We start from the raw sequence: 21491 nt of genomic DNA, 5'->3' as shown, positions 1-21491 counted from the left end.
AGGCGCGGGGGACTCGCCTTCATCCTTCTCCGTCTGTAATTTTTCATAAAGAAAGAACTTCCAGCGATCACCACGATAGTAGAGCTGTTGGTGTTAGTTCAGCATTCGTTTCCCAGGTTTTATGCTCCATCGTAGGTGCCAATCCACGTTTCGCGCCGTAAAGTAGCACAGGCCGTATTATGGTCTTGTAAATTCGTAGCTTATTTTTCTTAGCACCCTTTTAGTTTTCATTATTCGTAGGACTAAGTAGTATGATTTGTTCATCCTTTTGATCACCATCCTTCGCTAGCTGTCCACATTTTGGAAATTAAAGTCGTTCATTGTCATTTTTTTGGCTCCTGTCTTTCTGATTGGGTTATGAGTTTCTTAGGCTGACTTCTTGCACTGCTTCATTTAGTTGTAGGAATACTTCCTCGGGCTTTGGAATTGAACGTTCCATGATGTTTATGTCATCAACGAATCTCACTATTTGCGAAGAATTATCGAGCAATGTTCCCGTGGTACCTAATAAGCATGGGGCCGAGTCCACCTCCTTGCTTTAATTTGCAGTTCGTTTCGAAGAATTGCGTTAGCTCACCAAGCACCTTTACATGGAACTCAGCCTTAGCCATCGTCAGTTCGGTCATTTGTACCAGTTTTTCTGGTAGACAGAACCTGGGCAAGATACAATATAGTATTTCTCGTCTGATGCTATCTTACGCTTGAAGGCAGTCGACGAAGAGCTGATGCACATAAATAATATCACTTTTCCAGTAGTTGTTTGACCGTGAAAATTTGGTCCATCATGGATCGTCCTTTTCGAAAGCCACATTGGTATTCACCAATTAATTTATCTGTATATGGCTTTAACTTAGCTTGGATAATTTTCTTCAGGATCTTGTAGGGGTTATACAACATCTCGATGACCCTAAAATGGTGCGGACGTTTCGAGATAGCCAAAATGACGAGCCCAATTGATTAGTGTCAGCCACGAGGACCAACCTACCTAACAAATAGTAAAAATGGTGAATATGAACCGTTTAGATCAGGCAGCATCTACATAAGTACCTGCTAGCGAGTTCGTGAACGTGGATCGTGTCCTTTGAAGCTTCATTCTCTTCCATGTCAATGCAAAAATTGTGAGTCCTAAATTCGGACATGGGAGACCGAATTAGCATTCATCGTGATAAAAGATGTATAAGTCACCGACGAACTACATAGGTCGACTGTTAGCAGCCAAGTAAATCAAGCAAGTTTGCTACCCAGCATCGATCTTTCACTTTGGATATGGGAATTCACTCCCTTATTGTACGGGATTTCTCCACTTTTTACGGCTATAGTAATGACCAAGACTCCTGTCTTTAAAAGCGGTAAGAAAACATATGGAATCAATTTCTTCTGTTGGATTGTTTGTGACGGCTACCGAAAAGCACGTTGTCTTCAAGGTCGCCTTTTTAAAACAATTAAACGCAGTTCAGGAGAGGCTTTCTAAAGGTAGCATTGCGATCGTGTTTGTGATCTGACTGCTAAGGTTGCTTCTGATAACTGCTTGCTCGGACATGTGAATGGGAAGCACGGTCTTAGTGTCCTTAACAGGTTTACACTAATTGACACCGTACGAGTAATCAGAGTAAACACTATGCAACCAGCAGTAGATTTAGGAGTTGTCTACTGCATGTGCATAACAAAAGAGGCGCTGACATTGGTCTGGAAAGGGATCACCATCTGGTACGTGTTGCGTCTGCGGCATTTTACAGGGTTGGAGAGCTGCAACCCTACAAGTCCAAAATCAATCACTTATATGATATAACTGTCGCTCGACAGTGGAGGAGCTATTATATTATGCTGATAGGGTAGGAGATTGGTTGGGTGATCTGACTGAGAATATCGATGGGCATTGAGTCACCATCAAAAATGCTTTTTTCGCGGGTGCTACCCACGTCATCGGCTACGCTCTCAAAGATTGTCACAAGATCTGGCTAACTCCGGAAGTGTGGAAGTGAATCAAAGAACGGAAGGAATTGAAGGCTCTATTGACCGCTGCGAATTACGGCGCTGGAACTCCGATGCCAGGAGAACATTCAACTTAATATTTACCGTTTTGTGGAAATCCTGGGAAACTAAGACCTCTCTAAGCGATTGGAAGAAGAGGGCGATCGTTAAGATTACAAATAAGTTGCCCCGTCCTGACTGCTAAATTTTGAGGGTTATTTGCGTGTTCCCTGCCGTCGCAAAGACAACACTCAAAATAATCCTGAAAACCTCTCTCGAAAGTTTTATCGATAGAGAGCAAGTTGGTTTCCGCTCTGAATCATCTTGAATTGACCACATCAACACCCTGGCTTCATCTGCTTTTAATTGAATTCGAGAAGGTTTTCGACAGTGAAAGCTGCCTTACATTAACTTTGGAGATGCAGTTAGGTCCACACCAAGATCAAGTTAAGACTGTTCTGTACCAGTGTTCTTTCTGTGCTGCTATATGGGAGGAGCGCATAGAAAGTGATCCCCACTCTTACTCATAAGTTTCAGGCTTTCGTCAATACCTGCCTGTGTCGTATCATCGGAGTACGCTACCTGACACTATCTGAAATGAAAAACTTCCTCGGCGAATAGGTCTGGCACTCCTATGCACTGTGATCAAAAGGCGAAAGTGGCAGTGGATAGATCACACATTAAGGAAGGGCGGTAATTGTACTGTGGGCTACGCCATGCAGTGGAATCCACTCTTCTAAGGTGGACTACGAGTCAATCGCCTCAAGACCATTTGACGCAGAACAGTAGAGGAGGAGTGCAGGCGTCTCAGCAAGTCGTGGCGGGAGCTGAAGCGCATTTCGGGTGACCGCGAACGATATCGTAGGTGCGACTGATGCGCTATACCCCACCTTTCTTCCAAATAATTGCAGCAGTAAGCAATTCGCCTCAGTCAATGGTTCGACAGTCCTTTTTCATAATTACTAGGGTTTCCGAGAGAACCTACAAGAGATATGTGAACAAATAAGAAGGTTTAGGGAATGGACTGAATTCTGAAGTCATCAAGGTAACTATTCCGGTCAATGGAAGATATAGAAGTTGATTGACGTCCTAAAAATCACTTGGCACAGGGTACGGAATCCTCTTCATATCGTCTTAATTGTCCTTTACATACCACGCTGAAGATAGCAGGCTGTTTCCGTTCATCAAACTAGAGTTTGATTTGTCCCGATGCGTGGTCGATGCGGTAGGAATGGTTGTAGGTCTGACTCGGGAAGAAATTTTGAGGTATAAATGACTGCTCCATACACTGTAGGTAAACAGTTCGGAATAAATTGGAAATGTTACGCACATCAGAATGGTGCAGTTTGCGATTGTTGTTGTTGATATATGTAGGTAGTAGGTTCAATCTGGACATGGGTATACCATTTAAGTCACTTTCTTTAGGCATTGTCATTTGCCCGCTGAGTGGCGTTATTCCGTGTAGGAAAATCTGGTGGTGGAGAGCTGATTGGAGACAACAAGTTGAGACCATTCGCCGGTATGAAGTGTTATGTAATGAGGAACTTAGCGGAAGCTAGTACTATTGTGCATACAGCAAGATATATGGACGTTTGGTTTAGATAGTGTTTGTCGGTTCGAAAAAAATTCAAATTGTGAAATGTAATGGTAGTGCAGACTTATTTCACACAGGAACACTATTTGATAATCAGTTTCATACAGGAGCACTAAGCCTGAAAAAGGACGTTTTTGTCTGTCGCATGCCTAACGCAGCAGAGAAGGCGCTCGAAATGCTCGGAGACTTATCTACAAAGCAGTTCAGTTCCAGAGCATGCAGATTTACAGTGAATGAATATGGTTCACAGAGCTGAAGAGTACGGGTTGATCTCAACGGACAGTACTCCTTGTAAACCTCGATGCAGAAATGCCTTCAATTCAGCAAAATAAGTTAGACACACTTGAATGCTTTTTTAATGTGCTGGTCTCTCTATTACGATGAAGTTGTGGCACATTGATAAACGCAGAAGAACCAGCACAAAACAGATTTGGCATTGGTTTGTCGAGCTAATCAAAGTAATGTTGAACTAACCTGTAGCAGAAATTTCAGCCTTTAGTCTGCAAATGGCAAATCTTCGGGACCCTACAGACATCAGGAAACGCCTTCTCATGAGTGTGATACAGTTGGAGACGTGAGCTGATGCTTTACCAAGAAATTATGGCGTAAACTTCTTACACAATTACAGAGGTAGGTAGCTTTGTAGGTGACGTCAGCCTACTGTACTATCTCAAAGTTGGCTGTGATGATAATCGCGGAAGTCACCCCCGTCCTCTACGCCAAAGAACGCAAAAGCACCTATAAACGCAAGGAAGAGGATTCAAGACAGTTGGTTCCTCAGTAAAAATGACAACTTACCCTAAATGAGTGGCTACTGGTTTGGAATGAGCCGGAAGGCACATTACGGATTAAAATGTGGATGGGATTCGTCAGGAATTCTATGCAGACAAAGGGGAGCTTTGTCCGGACAACATTGTAAGAGACATGGAGGACATGAGGAGCGTTGAGTGATGGAATCGTTTTACATTTAGTTCGCCCGGCAGATGGACTTTAAACTACTAAATTACTTTCCTCTTTAAGCCTTTTGTCTTCAGCTCACCCTCAAGCGGTAGAGCGAGATCGGTAGTCCAAAGTAATGTGTCAAACGACTCCAAACTAGTTTAACACCCGGTGCGGAGGGTTGCGGGTCAATACTCAGCGCGTATACGCATTCTTCAAAGGGAGAGTATAAATGGAACATTTGCTTTTTAGGAACACCCGATGGTTGGTTCCTTGGTTCCTTGTTTTTAACTAAGAAATCCTTGATGAGGGACATTGAAATTATTGTCTGGGTGATTGGAGGTTCTTATTGGGTTCTACAACAACGAGCGAAGGAATAGAGTTGAGGTTAAGCTTAAGCGATATTGGTTACTGCTAGACTGGTTTGACATCGGGGCAGAAGTAAGGTTCATATTGGAAAGTTATGTAAAAGCTGTGTGGCGTGATCGCCATCGCTTCATTCTAGGTAGGGTCTGCCATGTCTTCTTTTGATGTTGCCTTTATAGACTTTCCCGGCTGGATCAATGGATTAAGTGACTCGCCTCCGCAACCTATTCAACGGGTTTTTGCCCACAATCAGATGGTCATGGTATCGCTCGTAGAGTTCGTCTTTATATAGGCTACGGAATCCTCTTGTGGGGGCCAAAAAATTCTTCGGAGGATTCTTCTCTCGAACGCGGTTCTTCCTTCTCCGAGCAATATATGAGGACTGGCAAGATCATTCTCTTGTGCAACAAAAGCTTTGGTCTTATGGTGATACGTTTCAAACAGCACATCTTCTTGTAAGCTGAAATTGGTTCGGTTGCCCGCCAAGCTGTTATCTGTTGTGATCTTCCACCGCAGATAGGAGAAATGATCAACGGTTTCAAAGCTCTAGTCTTTATTGTTCTTATTTGACTGATTATTTTGTTGTAGCCTCTTTGGTTTTTGCTGCCATTGTCACCATACATTTCGTCTTTCTTTCACTGATGTGCACTCCGATATCCCGCGCCGCCTGTTCGATTTTGATGAACGCAATTGGTACATCTTTGATTGTTCGCCCCGTGAAGTTGATATCGTCAACTTAAGCTAGGGGACTTGCAGAGGGTCATGCCTCTCGCATTTACCTCATCCTCACGGGCCACTTTTTCAGTTCAGGTCAAAAACAGTACTCATATGGCATCTCCTTGTCTTAGACCATTATTGATGTCGGATGTTCTCGAGAGTGGTCTTGCAGCTTTTATATGGCTTCGCGCACTGGCCAGAGTCAGCCTAGTCAGTCTTATAAATTTAGTCGGGATACCGAATTCTCTAATGGCAGCGTACAATTTTACCCTGGCTATGCCATCGTACGCGGCTTTAAAGTCGACAAAAAGATGGTGTAACTGACGGCTAGATTCCAACAGTTTTTCCATCGCTTGCGCAGAGAGAAAATCTGGTCTGTTGCTGACTTACCTGGAGTGAAGCCTCTTTGGTATGAGCCAATGATGTTCTCAGCATATAGGGCTATTCGGTCTAGAAAGATAGTGGAGAATATCTTATGGGGAGGACACCAACAACGTGACACCGTTATAATTGCTGCACTGCGTGATATCTCCCTTTTTATGCACAGCATAGATTGTCAGTCAGGCATTGATTTGCTGCCTCACATCTTGAGCATATGTCGAGGAACCGGTTGGTGTAATAGGTCACGTCCATATTTAACCAGTTCGGGTATACTTCCATCGGATCCTGATGACTTATGATTTTCAAGTCGACAAATTGCACGGATTGTTCCTCCCATAGTTAGTGGTGGCGGTATTTTTCCCTCGTCTTCAGTTGACAGGGCCTCCAATTCGCCAATATTTTGATTGTTACGCAGTTCATCAAACCCAGTGCAACGGTCCGAAATCAGATTTCCCTTTTTGTTCCGACAGAATGAGCATTGAGGCGTCTAAGACTTCATCTTGCTGACTTGTTGGTAAAACTTCTACAACTGGTGCAGTCGCTCTCTGTCCTTTTTGAGTTCATTGACTGTTGGTTCTTCCTGGCTTCCTTTTTCTGTTTGTAAAGTCGCTTCTCCGTTCGATGAAGTTCGTGCGTAGTCCCTCTGGGTGCCCGTGTTCTTTGAGAATGCAACATTACTCGATATGTAGTATTCCTTTGTTCCATTGGTAGCTTACAATCACCATCGATCCACTTGTTGCGACTTTTTTTGCGGCTGGGGCCGAGAGTGGTGAAAATCATTTCTTGATACTTCGTCTCCAGGACTTCAATCAATTGCGTTTATTGCGACATCGATTTCTCCCTTATAGGTGTTATGGAAGGCTGTGTTGTGAATGTTGTGTTAACCCTCACCTGATTGTCAGAGGGATTTCGAGGTGGTGTTGTTATTCGAGCCCGGAGTACCATGCCAACGGGATAGTGATCCGATTCTATTTTGGCTCTTCTATATGTTCTGGCATTCATATAGAACCTCATTGAGAGGTGGCGCCATACAATCAACACTTGGTCAATTTGGTTGAAAGGGGTTCGTTTATTGGAGAAGCCATGAGCGTTTTTAGAATGCTTTCCGCGCAAACCAGGTACTTCCAACAAGCATTTCATGCGGCACTGCTAACTGAATAATCCGCAGTTCGGTATCACTGGTATCCTTATGTAAGCCAACGTATCGCTTGAATACGGGCTACGTCTCTACTTGACTGCGACAGGCTTCAAGGGTTCGTTCTACCGCTTCGTAGAAGATATCCTTCTCCGACTCTACAGCCTCCTCTGTAGTGGCATCAACGTTAACGAGGCTTATATTTCTAAATTTGCAAGTGAAGAGTGCATAGCCTTTCGCTTAAGTTAGTGGAAGGATGTTACATTTGCCTTATGTTGGGACAGGATATCGGCTAGCTGATGGGCAGCATTTGATCTGTACAGTGAACACTGCATGAGAAAATGCGCAAATCGTTATTTTGTTTTCGTTGCCGGGTTCGTCGTTGTAAAATCTATCCTGTCGGAAGCTCCTTTTGTGGCTCCGTAACTTTGGTTTTCCATGTAAGGTTTTCAGCCCTACCCAACACTTAACCCGGAGAACCAGTTGGTACACTTGGTCCCGTTTTTATCGGCGGAAGACTCGCTTTCATCCTTTTCAGTCTGTAGCTTTTCGTTAAGAAAGATCACCGCGTAGAGGTGGAGATAGGGTTTGGTATTAAAGCTGTTTATGTTGGGTCAGCAGGCGTTTCCCAGGTTTTATGCTCTATCGTGGGTGCAAATCCCCGTTTCGCACTGAGACTTATACTACTCTTTGACCATCATTCTACTATTTATTGTGCCCTTCTCTGCTAGGGCTATGGTTTTAGCTACATTTTCGGAAGAGGCCCGGGTAAGTGAATATTGTAACTGCGCGCTTCTTGCAAGGGGGTTTAATGTGAGATCCTCCAATTGAATTGCGAGATCTGGAGAGTATATTGCGCTTCTTAAAAATGTTAGCTACTGTCCTTTTCAATTGTGTTTATTTTGTTTTTGGTGGAAATGTTCGTGAGGTCGTTGTTGATGACATTATTTTTTAGTGTCCCGCTTGCAAGCGGTCATGTCCACTATTATCTATGCAAGCAAAGAGTTATGAAAGTCTGTGTTAAGAGTCAGGATGAAGCGCTAGTTGGAGTTCGACTCTGCACAAGCAACTTAATGGTGTTATAGCTTTGAACGTACTGAATGTCAATCTTGTGAAACTTTTTTTGTTTCCGCCAGATGTCACTCTGACATACTAAAGTGACATATTGTAATCATAAGTCATCGTCACTGCTCGCCTTTTGTCCACCACTAGGCTAGTTGTCGGCTATCTGGGGTAACCAGTCGAGAGATGTGAAATTAGGCAAGGATTGTTGCCGAACAGCAACTTTACGCTATGTTTTCAACCAATTTGATCCATTCTGCAAAACTCTTCATACTTAGAGCGCAAATTGTTGAATCAGAAATCGGAGTGGTTTCTTTGATGATTATACTAATGGAATAATAATCTGCCAAAAGATAGATAATTTTTATTTGATGCACAATATATGACAGAATTTGAATAAGAATGGGGTGCTAGAAGATAAAAACAGATTATTGCCATTTCTCGTTGGAAATGCTACTATTTTAAGACAGAGAAGCTGTACCACAGTTGGTTGCTTTGGAAACAGCCAGAATATATTGCTATTGGGTTTTCTTTTACGATTATTCAGATAATTTATATCAAACTTCTAACGGTGCACAGCTAATGAAAAAGATTCGTTGTCATTCATTCAAAAGGTTTTTAACGAGCTCAGTTTGTTGAAATATGTATGAAGATTAGGATCGAGTTTGAGTGTTTTGTTTAATGAACTAAAATTCAAATCAAAGTGATTCATGAGATCCTCCCAATGAGTAGCAAAAGAGTTAAATGCCTTTTTTTTTCTGTTTTGATTTTCAGATAATAATGTCGATTCGGAGTAGCCATTAATTCTCGGCCCAACAGTGTCAATTTTTTTGCGACTGCGAAAATGGATGTTCCTTGTTGGAAGATAGTTCTCTTACTCGTCGGAGTCATAAGATTTACACAACCGACCGACGTTCTACCAAATGGTGAGTATCAGATTTTCCATGTTATGAGGTTCAGTGACATTGGATTCATCCCATCTCCAGCAGACAGGGGGTCTCTAGCTTGGTATCAGTTACGAAAGTTAATAGGGTCGTAACTACTTCGACTGAACAGGTTATTTTGCGCACAGGTAGCGTCTTCTGTTGAGTCGTGGGACTCCAAAGATGCTACATAATAAGACATGACTCAGGTTCCTATTCAGAAAAAAAAAACTTGCGACGATGATCAATGGCATCCGAGACAAGTGACAGAGATAATGACCTTAAATGGAAACTGCTCTCTTTCCATATATAATAAGATCGTGTGATAAAATTAGTTAATTCAAAAAACTTAATTCAAGGACATGCACTCCAAAAGCACACTCACATATGGTTTAGGAGTAGGAGCGCACTAGCACCGCTCGGCGCGACGTTACAGTTCCAGCTAGCGACCATTAGCTTCTCAAGTGCCTCTAACACATATTTCTCCAATTAACGAAAAAAAATCCCGTAGTTGTCGTAAATAGGCACAATCTAATTGATATATTGCAAACCGAAATGTTGGAGGCATTGAAGGTCTTTCGATTCATTACGCGCTTCGTGAACCTTTCAAATGGAATCAGATTATTGTTGCCGTGGTGTCGGCTGTATCCACGGCAATAGACTACGAAATCTCTGGCCATGGCATAAAATTTTACGAATTCTTTGATATTACTCTATCATTCATAAAATGCTGGGGTTTTTTCAGCGAACATGTAAAGTTCTACTGCAGCTGGTCGTCCACGCAACCCATTACCTCTTCTCAGGCCTAGAAATATCTTAATCATGCTAATAACAGCAATAAAATGCGATTATTGATTTATCTCATTGGCTAAATGCGCTATGCGTAAAGCCTAGCCGTTGGTGAACTCAACTGCAGAAATACTAAAGCAACTTTCAATTGGTCTGCAAAAATTTTGCATGGTCACCCATCCATCTGTTCGCGATGACCCTGTTCATTTGAAAGGATTTTGTATCTAAAAGGTTGTCACGACTCGATTGAGGTGGCCCTGGATAGTCAATATATTTTACCAAATAATTGTTCGACATATGTACATGCTCGTATCCATTGACATATCTATATGAATATGCGCAGGTGATTTATGCTCCTTGAGAAATTTGACAGGGAATGAAACATGATATAAGAGTACTTGAGATACCAGGAACCTTACTATGCACAATGGTTGGTTACGTGATAATTGGAACTGCAAAAAAACCAGTAGAAAACATTGGGAAGGCAGCGATAATACATCAGTATTAACTGCTAATTTAGAGACCTTTCCCGCTTTTTCCTCGAGATTCTACAGCATGGCTAATCAACAAAAGATACATCGTTCAATTTGAAGATTCTTATCATTAATTATTATTATCCATGAAAGATAAATGGTTTTAAGTCCGGAACCCATGAATGAGTTCGACCTCAGATGAACTTAAACAAAAAAAAAAAAAATAGTCAGGAAAGGGTCCTTTTTCTTAGCTTTAAAAAGAGGCATAAACGTCCAATATTTCGGGAGCCAGTTGTTATCTCTCAGTATTGAATTGCTGTCAAAATAACCAAAACCGGAGTTTCTGGATGAATTCTGTTGCCATATGTCACCTTCAACTTTATATTGCCGATATGGAGACTATATTTTATTATTCTAGTTACATTACAAAGCGGATATGAAGCTATTTACGCATGGATGTTTCATTACCAATGGGATCCCACATTGGGCGCCATTTTTGATAAACTCAAAGTACTAATTGAGACATTTCTTTTGATACCCCAAATGACTACAATCGACGAAAAAAATTGTACAGATAACTCTTCCCTCTTGGTCGTTTCCTGTCATTAAGGATAGTGGTTAGACCATGCCCAACCCTATTAAGTCATTACTGTATATATGTGTGTATATGACATCAAGCGTCATGAGGAGCAATACCCGTCGAGATCGACGGCTGTGTGCCTCGGCTCGATGAACCACATCTACGACCTCCACAACAACATCCACTGTGTATCTCCCTGTTCTGAATCCGAACTGCCTTAAGGTTGAGTCTTCGGTAGCACGTGTCACTTCAGCGAGTCTGTTCCTGATGAGCTTCTCGAACACTTTTCCGACCGTGTCAAGCATACACAGCGGTCAGTGTACAGACGAGAGCTCCGGGTCTCCTTTACCCTTACTGATCAACGCGAGTCTGGTCACTTTCCAGCGACAAGGAAAATGCCCTCCTTCAAGCAAGCGTTGAACCTCTCGAGCAGCAATTTTGGCCGTTGACGGAACACCAGTTTGTAAACTTCCGCCGGGATGCCATCAGGACCTGGCGCCTTCTTGTTTTTCATGGTGAGAACCTCTTCGTCGAGCTCTCTCATTGTGAAAAGGGGGCAATCCTCGACGCTTTCCGCGCTATTGACATCAACCTGTACAGGATGTCTGGGGAACAATGCCCGCACAATGCGGTCCATCTGGTCGGTACTTAGTATGCAGGGCTTCCGCAGATCCCCGATTTTCCGGGTGACAAGTTTATAACCAAGTCCCCACAGGTCCTCATGCACCTCGTTAACAAGGTTCTGCCATCTCCAAGCTTTGCTTTTATTTATAGCGCTGCGGAGTCTCCTTCTTGTTGATCTATACTGTGCCTTTATGGCACATGCCCCCTCATTGGCGTACAAACGTTGTGCCAAACGGAGGTGCTTATGACACTCCCTCCGTAGGTCGGCAATTTCTGCCGTCCACCAGTACATAGAAGACTTGCCGCGCCTGGAACCCTCACACGTCATCGTTATCAGGTTCATCACTGAATTTACGACGGTGTCAGTTGCGACAGTACCACCCCCCGGGGCGCCCTCCAGCGCGGCCCGGCATGCTTCAAGAACTGCGACGAACTTCCCGATATTCACCCTCACGACATTCCACAGGCAAGGGGAGCATTGCTTTGGTGCTCGTCGGCAAATAGCGTCAACAACTTCGAACGCGATGTACTGGTGATCTCTTGCCGAGAAGTCTTCTAGGGCTCGCCACCCGTTCACCGATGATGCCGACGCAATAGTGATATCAGGAATGATTCCTTCCCAGCCTAGGCGCCGAAACGTTGGCGTGGATCCGGTATATAAAACTACAAGCCCGGTTCTCGCCACCATTTCCAAAATCCGTTTCCCTCTGGAGTCCAACTGAGGCATGCCCCATTCAAGAGCCCTGGCATTAAAATCATCGCCTACCAGGATTCGTCCCTCGGCGCCGAAAGTCCGGCATGGTCTCCTTCGGCGTCAGGTAAACACTAAAAAACACCGGATTCAGACAAACCCGTTCCCTCGGCCTTCGACAAGAACACAAAGTCGAACGCCGTGCCGAACCCAGATGGCAGCGGTGCCCGATAAGTCGAGATGCCATGAGGATGGGTCCTTGTTTCGGTATTGCTCGCTAATCAGCACTAGATCAATATTTACTTCCGCAGCGAATTGTACTAGTAACTGGTGAGCGGTTGCACTCCGGTGCATGTTAATTTGTAAAATGCGGATCATGACATTCGCACCCTAGCCCTCTCCAATTCCGCCCTGAAGATTGGACACCGTCCCGAGTCTGCAGTTTGTGCGACGCTCTCACCAGACGCGCCACTATCCCTGCAGAGAACGCAACTCTCGCTTTCATTGCAGGTCTTCGCTTGATGACCCACTTGGCCGCATCTCCTCGCATATTGCTCGGGGACTTCCACCACGGCGAGCTTTTGGCCTCGAGCATTTACAGAGGTATACCCTACCAGGGCATTTAGCGCCTCCTCTACTTCGACCTTTTCTGTGATTCAGTCAAGATCCCGGATTTCTAGAGGACACATGGACTTTAGGATGGAAGCAAGAGCCTTCTCCCCCAATAGCCCCTTGAACACTTCGCAGAACGTACTCTTGTTAGTCGTCTTTGGGCCCAGTTCGACGAGAACTCTGCCACATCTCGTTTTCCGTATGGAAGACACCTATGCTCTGTTGTCTTTGGGTTTTATCCTGTAGCCGACTTCATTACAGACTTCCGCAAATGTCTTGCCTTCCGTCGGCTTAATGAGCAGAGCGGACGGTCTAGTCCTTCTTCGTTTCCTCGCCTTTCTTGCTCCTGGCTTTTGGTTGGCAGCCTCCTTGTCTTTGGACAGACGTGTTTCTGACGGCGGAGTCAGTTGTTTCTTTTTTTGGGCCCTGGAAACTACTTCGATAAAGTCTCCTTCGGGCACGTGGTCCTCTTTCCGCTTTTCCCCAGTTCGCTTTGCAGTGGGCTATCCGTCCGTTTGACGCAAGAAGCGTTCTCGGCGGGAAGTGCGGCTGTTTCTGCTCTCCAATCGTCTTCCGCTGCTCTCCACATTCGCCTATAGAAGGAGATGCGGTCCAATAGTTTCTCCAGTTCCATCAGCCCGTTTTTGACGCATTTGCTGACGTTCTTCTGGAGGAACATTGCCGACCGCATACGCTGCACCACTGCTGCGCATTTCCTTTTCGGCTCTAGCTAGAGCGATCGACAGCACTTCCACTCGGTTTATGTCCAAATCCATCTGCTAAACACTAGCAATTCTGGCCGAACTTACTTCTGGAACAGGGGCACTACAAGGTATCGGAGTTGCCATCTCTGCCCGGTCAGTCGCGCCACTTGATAAGGCTTCCTCTTTATTTGGGCGCCCCGGTTTCACATCGGGTGTGTCAGCCCTCGCTGCCTCTTTCGCTGATCGCGGCGGTGAACGACGCATTTTTGTGCTCGGCCCAAACGCACTCAGTTCTTCTCCTTTCTCTCCTTTCTCTCCTTTTCTGTTGTTTCGTCGATTTTTTTTATTAATGTATGTTTATTCTCCATGGAAAAGTAACCAACGCATCTATGCAAGGGAGCGGGCCGCAATAGTCAGGAAGGGGTGTACCCTCGGGGACGCAGCCCCTACCCCAGTCCCCTGAGGCCTGACCTACGCTTAGCTGATCCCGGAATTCACGGACGGATCAGCGCTGGCTCGGGGCAACGCGGTCTACTAACATCGGTTCAATGCACACTACTCGACCAGGGTCCCGAAGAGGCTGGCTCCTGATATATGTCATAACTACCACTCACATTACGCTCACATTACCACTTCGACGTCGACAGAGAGTTGTCGACGGCTCCGAAGATTCCCAGTGTGTCCCGACGTGTACCGGTCATTCGCGGTTCGCTCTTCACCGAGAAGTTTTCTCGAGGCTACTATCTAGGACGCAGGTATACTGCCAGGGGGGTCAGAACTACTTACTCGGGCACCTCGGGGACGTCACACCCCGTATCGTAAGCGACCCGTTAAGGGTGGCTAACGACCCCTGAGATTAGGGAATTCTCCGGGTTTCATGTGAAGGGGTCTTTGGAAACCGAAGTTTTTATCAATCTTAATATTGACAACAGTATTTAAACCTTTCCTACAACTCAAATCATTTCACTACCGACAGATAAATCAGAGCCCCTGCCTACTCCTTACAGGGTCGAAGTTTTCCATCCCGGAATGAAGTAGGGTTTTAGTAGTGCACTCTCTTTCCTAGATATCAATTTCATTACTTTCGCAATGCATTTCATCCAGAGGCCGGTCTGCAATCACTTGGGTCCTTGATCTGGAAAGGAAGATTGTCGCTCTGAATTAATATACGTTGAGGCTTAGCTTAGCTTAATAATGTTGGAAAGGATGTCGTGTTATTTTTCTTAATTTTAAAAAACATCTAAGTTTTTTAACATTTTAACGTTGATATGTAAATTCCCGCTATAACCATTTTTTCCAGTTTTCCTCTCTCAACGTTGAATAATTTTGATCATTAATTAATTTTTTCTTTAATGAATTCATTCATTCCAACAATCGATACTTCTTGTCCATCAAAGCTATCAACATTTCACCTTAATTGAAAATAAATTCATTAACGACTATCAACGATGCCGTCATGTACCATTGAAATTCCAGCGAAAAGAATACACACTCCAATAATGGGATTATTTCAGAAATGATTACAAAAAAGCTTACATGCCTGAGCCAAGTTCAAATCTTGAATTTAATCGATTACGGCTTACCACTTTGTCTAAGAAGCGAAGATTGACCGTAAAACAATCTGTGTTATGAGATAATAAGAGACGAAGGTTGGTTCTCGTTTATGAGTTTACTACTATTGCCCCCTTTTGTTTCTTAATTCTGATTTTAATGACAATCAAAAAGATACATGCCCTGAGTTGGACAGTATTAGCATACGTGATACTGGCATGCAACTTTTCCATTTTAATATCCTTTAGGGATCCGGAATTTCAGGAACCAGTTATTTTTTTTCTGATTGCAACATAAGTACTTACTCTTATTTATCTCGGTTGGTGATTTAGTCTGTAATGACTCATTTGATGGTCGATAATTAAAAGATCGTCCTGGTTGACCACAGCCGACCTAGTGGGCGAGCTATCCCAAGAACTTAAAAATTTGGCGAAGTAGAACGTGAAGGTCCGCCCGCAAATATCCCCTAAAGCGTTTCGTCGACAAGTGTTTGGTCGCCTCTTTACTAGCTAAGCTCGATAACGTGGGGGTCTTTTGAACACTTCAGCCCCTCACGTGCCATGTTCAGGCCAGACGAGAAAGGGGTTTAAAGAGATGGTCCGAAGTTTTCTTGGGGACCCTATGTAGAAATTTCAATGGAAAAACGATAATAGGGGTGGGCGCATAATTTTCACCCCAAAACCATATATTTATGACTCTAGGCACATTCTCAGGTCATGTTATAAAACTTTACGTATCATTAAACTGGTCTGCACCGGAACCTCAAAACAAAATAAACATGGGACACACGTGAACTTACCGGATGAAAACATACGTGATAAAGCCCAAAAACGCGAGACCCCAATGCCGCGATTAAGAGGGAAGGTCCATGACAGATCACATCCTCGCTCAGATCTTTATGAGGCGCGGCCTTTGGGGTGCTCTTCTCATCCCAATGTCTAAGTCTTGGAGGATGTCCCTATTCGTTATTGTGAATTTTGAGGTTAGAGAAGAGGAGGGGAAGAGGGTGGTCCAGCTGCAGGACACGATGACAGCGCTAACTGCCTTTGTTTCTAAATTTACGGAAACAATGTGTGCTTTGCTTTCGGGAAGTAAAAATTAGATCATGGTTTAAATCCTCCCTTCGAAAAGGACATTTGTATAGTAGATCATCGGGACGCTCGTGCCGGAGCATGCTGGTATCACCGAAGGTATGCGCAAAAAACCACGACATGTACCAATTTCTGCACCTTTCCTTAAAAACTAGACTTACCGGGAGCTCTGGCGTATCCTGGAATCATCGACAAACACCGTGAACCTTAAGTCTTGCAACAGTAAATTCCTCGTCGATCGGCACGTGTGGCAACAAGTGGGAAAAATAAGACCAAGAAAGTTTTCTTCACGCTTTATCATATCAACCATTACCAGCACACCCAAGGTGCACACTTCCTGTGGCACTATGGATTGCTAGTAAATCTGCACAACAGATCCCTGATTGACTCCACAACCTATCTTAGGTCATCAGAAACAACCAACACTCCTATCGTCTCTCTGATTTGAATAAGGATGATGTTAAGCACCACATCAATACTATTATCTTCACTATCTTTTCTAAGGTCCGTCTTTCACCACCGCAGAAGCTTGCCGTTGCACGGCAAGAAAGTGCGAAGATTTTCTTAGCCAGGGTATTTGGAAATCTTCAGACAGCTATTCGTCTGCGCTACTTCCTATAGTTCCTAAACCCAATGGCGAAAGGAGATTATGGGCATTCCACTCATCTACGACTTTACGCGTTCTACCGCAAACTGCAGTATTTTCACATCACATCACGCTCAGTCATGACGTCACAAAATCCCTATAGCTCCCGACGACATTACGGTAATGACAATATGCACACCCTTCGGAGTATTCAGATTCACTAGGATGACTTTTGGACTGTGCAATGAGATGCAAACCTTTCAGAGATCCATCACTTTTGTTTCGTTCATTTGGATGATGCTATGCTCGCGTTCTCCTCCTTAGTCTAAGCATTCAGAATATCTCGAATAGGTTTCTCAACAACAATTGGGGCCGATCTAGTACCCAATGTTGAGAAATGCAAATTCTTCTCTCGATAGCTCCTGAAGCCATCCAATCGAAACTAATCAAAGGGCAAGCGAGTTCGAGCTCCCCACTTCCGAAAATAATTAGGGATCTGAGAGCATTCTCGGGCACGTTAAACTTTGATGGTCGTTTCTCTCCAAGATCCGAGGTCCAATGACTCCCGCCTGATTACATGGCCCTCAGAGACTCTTCAGGTATTTTAGACCACACCCAAGTAGCCCAAGCAACAATCTTGATTGGCGTCGTTTTCTTTTTCTACCATAGATATTGCCCTTATAGACTTTCCGGGCCTGATCATCCTCATCCATACGGATTAAGTGACCCGCCCACCGCAACCTGTTGAGCCGAATTTTATCCACAACTTGACGGCCATGGTATCGCTCATAGATTTGGTCATTATGTAGGCGACGGAATCGTCCATCCTCATGTTGGGGTCAAACATTTTTCGAAGAATTCTTATCTCGAATGCGGTTAAGAGTTCGCTATTTTTTCTACTAAGAATCCAAGTCTCCGAGGAATATATAAGGACTGACAAGTTCATAGTCTTGTACAGTAAGAGCTTTCACCCTATGGTGAGACGTTTGGAACGAAACCGTTTTTGTAAGCTGGAAAAGGCTCTGTTGACAGTCAACAACCGTGCGTGGATTTCGTAGCTGTTATCGGTTGTGATTTTCGACCCTAGATAGGAGAAATTATCAACGGTCTCAAAGTTGTAGTCTCCTATCTTTTTTCTTCCCGTTGGACCAGTGTGGTTTGATGTTGTTTGTTGGTTGGTTTTTGGTGCTGACGTTGCTACCATATACTTTGTCTTGCTTTCATTGATGTGCAGCCGAAGATCTGGCGCCGCCTGCTCGATCTGAATGAAGGCAGTTTGTACGTCTCGGGTCGTTCTTCCCATGATGTCGATATCGTGAGCGTAGGCCATTAGTTGAGTGGACTTGAAGAGGATGGTGCCTCTCGCATTTACATCGGCATCGCGAATCACTTTCTCCAGGGCCAGGTTGAAGAGGACGCATGATAGGGCATCCTCTTGACCTGGTATTAATGTTGAATGGTGTCGAGAGTGATCATACTGCTTTTATCTGGCCTCCCATATTGGTCACGAAATATATATTTACATTTAAAACTAAAAATTGCAGTTTGGAGGAATCTACCCTTGGTCTATCAAATAGAGGTAGGTGTGTTCCCTCCGTCTACCAAGCGCTGCCATGCAATCTATGTCGACATAATCGGGTCTTTGCGAGACACTGTTATGGTTTCAGGTATTGCCCCGCAGTCAGGTTCACACGGTAACCTGAGTCTACACCTCCCAAAGATATTTTTGGGATTCCACACTTCGGTGTAGCGGAAAAAATAATCACGGACTAGGCAATGCAGTTTTCTCTTTTTTCGGAATTATTATTTTCGGAATAATTTCAAACGCCACCGGAAAATCGCGTTCCACCCGCAGTCCAATGGAATGCTTGAAAGATGGCACACTACGTTGAAAGCCGCTTTAATAGCGCAAGACTACTATTCTTGGTAAAAAGTTCTACCACTCGCTCTATTTGGTCTCCGTATAGCCACTCGCGAAGAATTTATTGGAAGTCCCCGAGGCTGGTATACAGGGGGAGTCGTTTGCTCAGGAACGCAGTGTGAAAGCTGAAGCCGCCACCATCCGCCAATCACGCGAAAAGATACCTAGGATATCGAATCCTGCACGCACGTCCTAATTAAGACGGACACTTCAAGGGCACAGCTGCAACTAGCTTACAAGGGCACCAACGAGGTCCTTGAGCGTGACCCACACTATTTCAACCTCGACGTCGGAGGTACGCTCAAGGAGGTCTCCTTAGCCTGACCAAGCTTTTCTTCCTAGAAGCAGTCAGAAAGAAATGTCCGCAACGTGTTCATTTGGACTTGCGGCAACCAAGCTAAGGGAGCCATGTGTCCCGTTGAAACCCCCCTCGCTGAAACGTCTGTGTTTTCAACTTGGGCCAGAATGCTATGTTTTGAACGCAATGGAATGATTCCGGAATATTCCTATTTTGACAGTCAGTTACCCATACCCCATTCTGAAGATTGCCCCCTTACCTACATCTGCATTAGCAGATGAACGGAGCGCAATCCCCCCATTATTTCTTCTCATGCAAACTACCAATTTTTCATTTTCTTCCCACTGTCCTTTGCCGGCCAGTCTCCGCTTTGTTTCGCCCGGTGTGTCCTCTTTCTGACTAGATTTTTAACGGGACAATTGGCTTGAAATGTGTAAATAGCGACTCTTTTGAGGTTTTCCACCATTGTTTCCAGTTCCAGTTCGTTCCTGGTAGCGCCGTCTTATATGTCTAATCTGTTTTTCTGGAATTCCTTACTATTTTATCTACTTCCTAGTCGCTCTCCATGCTGATTTTTATTATTCAGTGACCCGATATGTAGGGTTCTTCCGGCGCCCTGCAATTCCTGTTCAGTTGATTTATAAAAATATTTCCTTGAATTATGTTTAGGACGCCTTACCTGGTGCTAGTTATCAATCTTGGCGTACTTATTATACACTTCTAATCTATTGAAAAGGATAAACTTCCCCAAATTTCAGTGTGGAGATTGTCGTTACCGTAGTGCTGGCCATTGGCATCATTAATGCTTGGAACCCTTCTTCAAAGTCATGTGGTACCTTTCTGTCACTCGCTGCTCCCGTTGAGTTTCAGGAGATTCAGATCCAGGTTCTTCTTCTCAATAGGCAGCATCTTATTTAATTTTCCCCTTTTGGCCTTCATGTCTTCCAGGATTCTTTCGTGGATCTCGGTACGCTTTTCATTCGATTTGTCCTGCGAAGTATCCTTCTTCGGTATCTTTTTGTGCACATGCACCGAGATGTTAGCAGATCTGTAGTTGATGCGGCAATTGTGGTTTTGATGGCCTCCAGGGGTTGATTATCCATCCAAATCGTGAAGAGCCTCGCTTTACTTCTGAATACCATTCCTAACCGTATGTTGAGACCCTGATTCTGAGCAATTACGTGGTTCAGAAGCTCCTTCGTCTCTATCGTTGCGGCTTTGAAAACGTAGACTGTCACCATGTATGGCTCTGGTTAATCATATTCAGTGCGTGGCGGGGATTATAGTTATAGTCCTGAACCATCCTACCCTGTCCTTTGTTGGATACTCTACCAGCATCAATTCTAGTCGAAAGTGTATGCCACTGAGCGTAAGCTCGGCACTTCATCCCTTCCACATTTGCCCGACGATAAGATCCTCGATGATTTCCTGCTCCTCACGAGTGAGTATTTGAGATGATTTAGGTAAGGTGCCACTCACCTAGTCTAATTGACGCTGGGTCTCTTGACTCATACTTTTGCTCCTGACCCATCCTAGGGTTTCTGCTGCTTGGGTTCTTGTTTGGATTTCATGGAAGCGTTCTTTTCTTGTAGACTGGTTCTTGTTGAAGACTGACGACCATCCTGACCCTTTTTAAGGGCCTCTTCAAGTTCTAGGTCTTCCTGGAACTACGCCAACCTGCGGCCTGTTCTTTATACTAACCTGAGACGTACTTTTGCTGGTCCCTACCTTTTGATCGGAGACCTTGATTGGTTTTAGTCCTGCGAATTGACCAATGTTGTGCTGGGCTCCGCAGCCTGACTTACCATTTTCTTGGGGGTCGATGATCTGGTTATAAACATTGTGATTATGTGCCAACCGATACATCAGTTCAGGCACGATATGGGGTCTCGTTTGTCTATTTTTGCTTCTGTTTTCCGTCCTCATATGAGCTCCACGATAATGAGGGTTAAGGGGTTGTGCCGTGCGATAATCTTCAATAACAGATAGATCAAGATTGCTCATTGAGGCGGCAAGGCGATCCAGGGAGGTGTTTTTCGACTCCCCAGTATAGATTCTAGTGTGTTAATGGAAAGGTCATCTTGTACAAGGGATGGTTACCAACCCGCACTAGACCTTAACTCCTCGACAGACATATATATATACCGATCTCCAAGGGTTGACATTGGCTCCCAGAGAGTCATATTCCGCATCAGTCTGTTTTGTAGTCCGCTGCTTGACCCCAATAATAATTGAAATATGGAAAGTTCAAGTTTCCTAATTATTAGTTAAAACCAATTAAATTCAAACAAAAAGTACGACTAGCTTCTGAGTTATCTGAAGGCTCTCAGTACCGCAAATCCATCTAACAGCGAAACACTATCTAAACTAAATCGAAATATCAATTTTTCATTTAAAAACATATCCAGTTTTTTTGCTACCATTTTGATCTTATTATAACCGTGGAATCTCTACGCCAACGGATTATTCACGATAAAAACAGA

At 44.2% G+C, this 21491-nt stretch overlaps 1 protein-coding gene across 1 annotated transcript in view; it reads left to right on the top strand.

The window, feature by feature from the left end:
* The window catches only part of LOC119652329 (dual oxidase), an 84808-nt gene that overhangs the window by 30646 nt on the left and 32671 nt on the right, over positions 1 to 21491 (top strand). Inside the window, exon 2 of the mRNA XM_038056341.1 lies at positions 8940 to 9091. Coding sequence (XP_037912269.1) covers positions 9010 to 9091 — 82 coding nt within the window. The 5' untranslated portion in view covers positions 8940 to 9009. The remainder of the gene's footprint in view (positions 1 to 8939; positions 9092 to 21491) is intronic.

This window comes from Hermetia illucens, chromosome 3 (assembly GCF_905115235.1).
Source record: "Hermetia illucens chromosome 3, iHerIll2.2.curated.20191125, whole genome shotgun sequence".
Lineage (NCBI taxonomy): Eukaryota > Metazoa > Arthropoda > Insecta > Diptera > Stratiomyidae > Hermetia > Hermetia illucens.
This window is presented reverse-complemented; position numbering and strand designations above follow the sequence as displayed.